Source organism: Syngnathus scovelli, chromosome 16 (assembly GCF_024217435.2).
Source record: "Syngnathus scovelli strain Florida chromosome 16, RoL_Ssco_1.2, whole genome shotgun sequence".
In the NCBI taxonomy this organism is placed as follows: Eukaryota; Metazoa; Chordata; class Actinopteri; order Syngnathiformes; family Syngnathidae; genus Syngnathus; species Syngnathus scovelli.
Window position 1 is genome coordinate 9,750,835 of NC_090862.1, and position 7,956 is coordinate 9,758,790.

Genomic DNA, 7,956 nt, shown 5'->3' on the forward strand with positions numbered 1-7,956 from the left:
CTCAAATGGGCAGCGTGTGCCGGATCAGCCCGAAGACGCGGTCGCAGTGTGTGTCTCATTTATTGTATTGTTGGCCTTGGGAGGGGCCCATCTTTGCTCAGCTGAGAAAAATGAAAACTGCTCCTCATCCTCGATTGGACTTGTCCGTCCGATTCAGCACCTGGGCTGCTTGAGAGCTCTCGTTGCCGTCACTCTAATTGTTCGCCATGTGTTCATGAGCTTCACAATGCCGCAGTCTGACCCCTTAAGCACGAATTCTACCGCTGCCCCCCCAAAGGAGAAGGTTTGTGGGATGTTATCGAATAGCCGTAAAATGGCAAAGCACTCCAAAACTAGCGTGGCGAGACAGCACGACCCTAGGTAGTCGATGCAAAGCGAAGACGACATCTGCAAATGTCTTCATCAATGAAGGTACAAAGGTCTTGGAAATCTCCATTCAGATCTTGCAAATGGCCGACGCTTGTTGTTTGGTCATGGCATTGTTAGCGTGATGCTAGCTTCCAGTCCAAGCTGAGCTTTTTTTTCCTACTTGTTCTACAACGACTTTTGTCGTACCTACTGGTAGTCGCACCACCTGTTGCCTCTCACACGTCGCTGGTGGCGCGACGGACGTCTGATTATCCAGATCCCGCACCCGGCGATTCTGTGCGCAATTGACTGTGTTGGTCATGTGGAAGTCCCATCAGATGATGCAAAAATTATTATGTCATCTGGATGGCGAATGGCTGCAGCGTATCGTATGACCCGAGAATGACCGCAGGAGGCTTTGGCGGGGCCCTGGCAGGTGAAGGGAGGCCGCCTCATTCCGTCATTCCCAGCTGTTCTTCTCAGATAATTCCAGCCCAACTCCAAAGTGTCCACTCAACTCACATGGGGATGGGTTAAATGCAGAGGACAAATTTCACCACACCCAGATGTGTGTGTGACGATGATCATTGGAACTTTAACTTTTTAAGAGCCGTCTGACTGATGCAGATGCGCAATCTGCAAATAGAGAAGACACGCAACGTCTTGCCATTGCCTCCCTCCTTGTGTGCTAAATGTTCTGAAAGCCAAACTAGGCTCAACCCGCAACTTGTGTGCCTTCAAGCAAGAGTCTCACATCATTGGGAGTTGCAACGTTTCCCAGTAAGGGCACGGAGCAGCGGTCCGATTTGGACTTTCACGTAGAACGCTTTGGACATGCTTTGCTCAGCTGTTTTGCTCGAGGTCATCTTTTCAATGCAAATTTAGCACAAGTAAAATGAGTGAGCGAGAGAAAGAACAACACAATCAGCAGTTTGCCCAAATCCTACAGGATGTTAAGATGTGTCCGCTTCAGATTTCTCCGTACAATGACTCCGACTTTGGTTACTTCTAGATGTGTTTTGTTTTGGAGCGATTGTATTGTCATTCATTGGGGTTTTTTGTCATTATTTTACACCATAAACTGCATAAATAAGTGAGTAGGCAATGTATAAATAAATAATATAAATAAAAAACTGAATTAATAGAGTAGGCTAGGCTGGGGAATGTATTGCCGTATCTGTAGCAACTCGCTTGTGTGTTTCATTCTAATAGTAAAATATATATTTTTAAATTGTGAGGGGGAAAAAAGCATATCAAAGCATTTTCTTTTTTTTAACCAATGAAAGACAACATTTTAAAGATCATGTGAAAGAAAACAGCAAAAACGTTTTCTTAATCTCAAAAAGGTAAGCACAGTCGCCCCTCTCGCAACATCACTTCCTTTCAGAGCATCTTTGTTTTTCAGGATCGAGCTTATTGTCGATTTTGCCATGCAAAACTCCCGTGCCAACTCTGACACACCGGACTCATATTTTGCGATTAATTCTCTTTTTCATTCAACCGTTTTGTGCGATACTTTCCTCTTTTCGCCATGATCAGCTTTACTGCGCCCACTTGCTTCCTTTGGAGGCATGATTAGAGTTGATGCAATCCTCAGAGTAACGAGAATGTAATAACGAACGGAGTCCGTTGGCATGCGGGCCCTCTTGGCTCATCTCGCGAGGTTCGACAACCGAAATTTCGTCTGACATTCGAAGCAAAAAAATCTCACATTTTTTGTTCGAATACCGATTTGTTCGAGAACTGGGACGTTCGAAAACCGAGGCTCCAAGTAGCCAAATAGGCACACCTCCTGCGTGACTGATGAGTCTGGAATTGGACTCATTTGACAGTTGGAATCCTTTCAATGCGTCTTGTAATGCACGCGTAATAATGAAGACTGTAGGGCAAAGGTGTCAGACTAATTTTTTGTTACGGGCCACAATGGAGTTATGCATTCCCTCGTGGGGCCATTAATGACTTAAATACAAATGAACGTGTGTGGATATTATCACATACACACTACAGAATTTTTAAATTTATTTTGAAATTGGGATTATAACAAAAATGTTGCAATATCTCATTGTGTCACGGATCGGATGGAGCAGAGCGACCAAATGCAGCTTGGACCAGGGTTTATTGGAGGAACTCAAAAGACAGACTTGGCAAACTGACATGACTTAACAAAACAACAAACCGACAGGGACGCGAAACAAAGGATGTGAAGACACTAAGACATAACGACAACAACAACACAATGATCCGACGGGGAGTGAGGGGCAGACAGGACTTATATACAAAACACGAAACACGAGGCAGGTGACCGCGGTTACATTGATTGAGGTGACACAGGAGGGGAGGGGCGAGGCGAACTATGGCAACCTAGACACATAGCAAAACTGGGGACGAGACGTAACACATTGTTGTTAAAAGGGAAGACAATTTTGAGTTTTGGTATTTTAACGAGAAACATTGAGTTGACACTAATGATTTTAATTTTGCGGGCCACATAAAATGGTGTGGCGGGACGAATCTGGTCCCCAGGCCTTGAGTTTGACACCATGCGGTCGGGGAGCACGCAAATTGGCTTACCACTGAGATGTGTAGCACGAGTTAAAGAAAAAGGAAAAGAGACAAAGAGAGAACAGGAGGGAGAGAGAGAAGGGGAGAGACGGAGAAAGAAAGCGAGAGCGAGAGCGAGAGCGAGAGCGAGAGAGAGAGAGAGAGAGAGCGAGAGAGAGAGAGAGAGAGAGAGCGAGAGAGAGAGAGAGCGAGAGCGAGAGAGAGAGAGAGAGAGAGAGCGAGAGCGAGAGAGAGAGAGCAAAGCAAAGCCGTGGCTTGTGGATTGGAGTGGTGGAGTGCTCATGATGATGACGTGCGGGCCCCTTTGGGGCGGTGTTCTCCGGCCCAGAAAAAGTCCGACTGGGGCGTGAGAGCCACATCTGGAATCGCAGCGAGCGAGGGAGACGTTCGAGTTCGTGAGGAGTCGAGACTTCAACTATTTTGCTCTTTTTTTCCCGCTTTCAAGGAAACGTTTTGTAAGTTTGGACTTTAGGATTTGTTTTTACTTCTGTGTTGATTTGTTACTTTTGTTGTTGCCCCCCGAAACCACCACCCCCCGCGCGTCGTCTCGGAACCATGCAGCAGTAACTTCGCCTCCTCTCTCCGGATTTCAACTCGAGCGTTTCGGACATGTCCAAACACTAGACGGGTATTTGAAGGGGCTTTTTTTTTCCTTTTTTTTTTTTTTTACCGTAGAGTATACATTTCATCAAGTTAGTGAAGAGTTTGCATCGTCGGTTTCCAGTTTCCAAGAAGACACTTTGGCGGGCGCCGTCACTTGAACTTTCTCCGGTTTCGATCTCCCTTTTGAGGGAGTAACTAAGTCAGCTTATGTACCCCACCTCGGCGGTCGAATACGGGTGGAAAGTAACGCTTGAAACATTTCCTCGTAGTTTGCAGTTTTTACGTCGGCAATGTAAGTGGATACTTGCAGACGAAAACATTGCGTTTGATGGCCACAAGTCAGGAAATGTCGCCGCCTAACGTCGAAGGCCCGCAGTGCATTGATTTTATTTATTTTTTCTCCCACCGACAGTACGTATTTGTTTCAATGTCTTCCCAAGCTTGTCTTTCTGTTCGTTCCCCGACAGAACCACTTGAAAATGCTGCCCATCCTGCTCGGAGTGCTCATCTTGCACGTTATCATCCTCATCCTTCTCATCGTGTCCACAGCAGCAAGTGTAAGTTTGCAACTGTGTCTTACGTCGACAATTTTGAATGGCTCAAAGAAACATTTCATTTACTCTCTTCTGTGTATTGTGTTACTTTTATAATCAAAGTATGATTTTCAGTGTTAACTAAATATACAATTCATTCTTAGTAGTAAAACGATTTGATGATATTCCGCCGCTGTTCCGTGTACTGTATTTTAAAATGCAATCGTTCATTTACATATTTCTCCGTTTTTTGAACTGTTGTTATTATTGATGCTCCACTGCATCTTATATTTTATTATGGTGCCGCATTTCCTTCAAAATAATCGTTTGCTTAAAGAAATCCTTTAAATATGTCATTTTAATTATAATGATGATATCATTTCAGTATCGGCTATGTTATGACACCGCAGTTCCTCCAATAAAAAAAAAAATCAGTTATTTACACTTATTTTTAATTATTTTATACATTATTTGAGATTACCATATTGTGTGGACGAAGGATTTTTTTTATCCCTAAAAAATGCAACATTGACACTTTTCTGTTGATTATTTTAAGATATTTGGTATACCATATTTTGTACCAGTATCTACTACCGTATTTGCCGGTGTATTGGTCGACCTTTTTCGATCCAAAATCGGCCGAAAAAAATCGACCTCGACTTATACACCGAGTCATAAAATTTAACTTCGTATTCATCGCTTCAAATGTGATGGTAACCAAGGCCGTTTCTCATGCATCTCATTGTGCGTTGCACTTAGAAAATTTGAACCGGGCGGCGTGCGCGAGTGCGCGGCCCGCTGGAAGTCGAATGAGGCTCCGCGATCTCCTCAGCGGTGCTTATAAAGTGCCGATCCGCTCGGCTTGGAGCTATTTCCGGCCTCCCGTTGGTGCCGGGCGGCGTGCGCGAGCTCGCCGGCCGCTGGAAGTCGAATGAGGCTCCGCGATCCCCTCCGCGGTGCTTATAAACAGCCGCATGCGCACGGCCTCCCGGAATTTGAACACATTTCGTCAATAAATTTCGCATATTGAATTTTGAAGTTTAATATAATGCAACAATTGAGCTCGACTTATACAAAGGATATATCATAAAATCGTAAATTTCCGTCGAATTTTAGGGGGTCGACTTATACACCGAGTCGACCTATACACCGGCAAATACGGTATATATTGCATTATTGGAATTGGATTTGATTAGGTGGCACTACGCTGCTGAAGGTTGGCCTCCCCGCCGCCACCCTTTGCAAGTGTCAGCTAACACGACACGACGGGGTTCTCCTTGTGCTGCTACCGTCTCCCTCCGTGTGTTGAGCAGGCTTGGACCGTAGGTGGCGACGTCAGCCGGGACCTGTGGTACAACTGCCTGAGCAATGATGTCGCCTACCAGTGCACGCCGGCCAGCAACGAAGGTCTGCAAGTGAAAAGGCAAACAAGATTGCACCCATGTGCACATGCCATCATGCCACGTGCGTTGTGTGTGTACTAGATTGGATCCAGGCGGTGCAGGCTCTGATGATCCTGGCCGTGCTCTTCTGCTTCTTCTCGCTGGTGGCGTTTGTGTTCCAGCTCTTCAAACTGGTGAAGGGCGGCCGCTTCTTCTTCACCGCCATCTTCCAGATCTTAGCCAGTGAGTTGTCACTAGTCCTATTCGGTCATCTCCGTTTGGCGTAGATGCACCGCGCGGCCTTTGTGACCAAGGCTCGCATGAATGCAAATGCAATGGCCTGTCTCCTTGCATTAGGTCTGTTTGTGATGTGCGGGGCCATCATCTACACGGTGATGAGAGCGGACGACTTGCCTGAGTCACAGCTGGGCTACGCCTACGTGCTGGCTTGGGTGGCTTTCCCGCTCTGCCTCATCAGCGGCCTCATTTACATCGTGCTGAGGAAGAAGGAATGAGGGAGAGCATGCGTGGCGAAGGAGGGTGAAAGAAGATGAGGAGGAGGGGGGGGTCGCACTGTGCCTTCTGCCCACAGACCAACACCACGCAGATGAGAGCGCAACGCGCATCGGCCTAAACCCGTGTCCAAACTGCTCTTCTCATGCCATTGCGAAGCAGCGTCTGTGGCCTTTAGACATATTTATAGCATTTTTCCATGTTGTGTTGTATATAGTGTTGTTCACATTGTCTCACTTGTTGTTAGGAAGCGTGCGTGTGTCTTGCACATGGCATGCAGCTGTGTGTCCGCCAGATATTACGCTTCAGGCTTTCTCGTCTTTGTTTTAGTGCTTGTAATAATGCGCCTATGCCAAAAGGGGCGCTTCCAGAAGGAACTCAGCAATTGTATCGTGAAGTGTCTTTTTATGCTGTGTGTGTGTTGATACTCCAAATAAAAGTGTTGCATTTTACTTTTGATAAAAATGGTGCTCTTTTGTTGTTGTTTTTTGCTATTCTTGAAATGTATAGCCTCTTTTATCTACTTGGCAAGTGTGCTGTGTCCTATGTTTAATTTGCTCTATGTAAGCATCACGTTTCAAGTACTGTCAGTATTCTTCCAAATAAACCTTCACTTGAGTAAAGCATTGTCTTGATACAAGTACTCTTGTCCAATTAATGTGCAGTTGGAATGTTTGAAACATCCTTCCATTCATTTTCCATACCGCTTGTCCCCACTGGGGTTGCGGGTGTGCTGCAGCCTATCCCAGCAGTCATCGGGCAGTAGGCTGGGGACCGGTTGACAGCCACTCACAGGGCACACAAAGATGAACAAGCATCCGCACTCACACCTCGGGGCAATTTTGAGTGCTCAATCGGCCTACCAAGCATGTTTTTGGGATGTGGGAGAAACAAAGATGAACAACCATCTGCACTCACGCTCACACCTCGGGGCAATTTTGAGTGCTCAATCGGCCTACCAAGCATGTTTTTGGGATGTGGGAGAAAACCAGAGTGCCCAGAGACAACCCACGCGGGTACAGGGAGAACATACATACTCCACACAGGGAGGGCCGGAGGTGGAATTGAACCCGCGCCCTCCTAACTGTGAGGCGGACGTGTTAACCAGTGCCCCACCAGGCCACAACAAATTGAATGAGAAATGTTTGCAAAACTCTGAGAATTGTCACCAAGGGTATGTTAGATGTTGTCCCAGACAGAGTTTAATGTTTGAATAGAGCAACATGCAATTTGTTCTTTTCAAGAAACACGGCAAAATGCGCCTCATCATTTCAATATTTTGTTTTGTTATGGGAGTAACGCAAGATATGATAAAACTTTGTGGAAACTTACAGGGATGACAATAATTGAGTGGCCCAAATCGAAGATATCAAGTGGCCCCAACTATTTGACAGCACAAACGTGTTACACTTTACACCAAGTGGGGATTGGACAACATGATTTATAAAGAGCATCTGCCTGATTTAAGGAGTCCAAAAGGCGCCACCGAGCTGGTAAGTCTTGAAAGTAATTATGACAGAAAAGTCACGGCATGCAACCCGTGAATGTTGTATTGTTTAATTTACCTCATGAAGACTAAGACGATTTTTGTCGATTTATCACAAAGCGGATAGAGCAAAAATATATATATAATAATTCTGATGCAAATATTGAAGGGAACTCAACAGTTCCGACGTAACTTTCACACGTTCGGGTTCCGTTGAAAAAAAGAAAAAAATGCAATAGTCATTCTATTCTAACGTAATGACGGGTTCTGGCCGCTAGAGAACGCCATCAACATATTTCCACACTTGCTGTAGCTCGCCGTCGTCTTCTTATTGAATCTCAATAAACGTACGTTTTAAAAACTACGTATTTTTTAAAAACTGTAATTGAATAGATTGTTCGGCGACACACGTTTGGGAAACTTGCTGTTCATGTCCGTGCTAAAACTGTTGCCTTTCCCCACAAAATCAGTGAAGTAACATATGACATTAATATCCTCACTCCAGTGTTGTGCCAAAGTATACTTAACT

General features: G+C 45.4%; 1 protein-coding gene across 2 annotated transcripts; it reads left to right on the forward strand.

Moving 5' to 3' along the window:
* The first annotated feature begins 3,161 nt into the window (after window positions 1-3,161).
* Window positions 3,162-6,564, forward strand: LOC125983659 (peripheral myelin protein 22). Of its 2 annotated transcripts, XM_049745114.2 has the most exons (6): window positions 3,162-3,365; window positions 3,472-3,538; window positions 3,981-4,070; window positions 5,360-5,453; window positions 5,531-5,671; window positions 5,786-6,564. In XM_049745114.2, the coding sequence occupies exons 3-6, from the start codon at window positions 3,993-3,995 to the stop codon at window positions 5,941-5,943; spliced, it is 471 nt and encodes a 156-aa protein (XP_049601071.1). In that variant the 5' UTR covers window positions 3,162-3,365; window positions 3,472-3,538; window positions 3,981-3,992; the 3' UTR covers window positions 5,944-6,564. The 2 variants fall into 2 exon arrangements, with proteins under 2 accessions (XP_049601071.1, XP_049601070.1); XM_049745113.2 differs by lacking the exon at window positions 3,472-3,538 and having other exon boundaries at window positions 3,164-3,365.
* The last annotated feature ends 1,392 nt before the right edge of the window (window positions 6,565-7,956 follow it).

What these genes read in the sequence shown, in the direction of transcription:
- LOC125983659 (XM_049745114.2), top strand. Translation starts at nt 3,993, where the DNA reads ATGCTGCCCATCCTGCTCGGAGTGCTCATCTTGCACGTTATCATCCTC. An exon ending in TCGTGTCCACAGCAGCAAGT is followed by an intron (nt 4,071 to 5,359) that starts GTAAGTTTGCAA and finishes TGTGTTGAGCAG; the next exon opens with GCTTGGACCGTAGGTGGCGA. An exon ending in CACGCCGGCCAGCAACGAAG is followed by an intron (nt 5,454 to 5,530) that starts GTCTGCAAGTGA and finishes TGTGTGTACTAG; the next exon opens with ATTGGATCCAGGCGGTGCAG.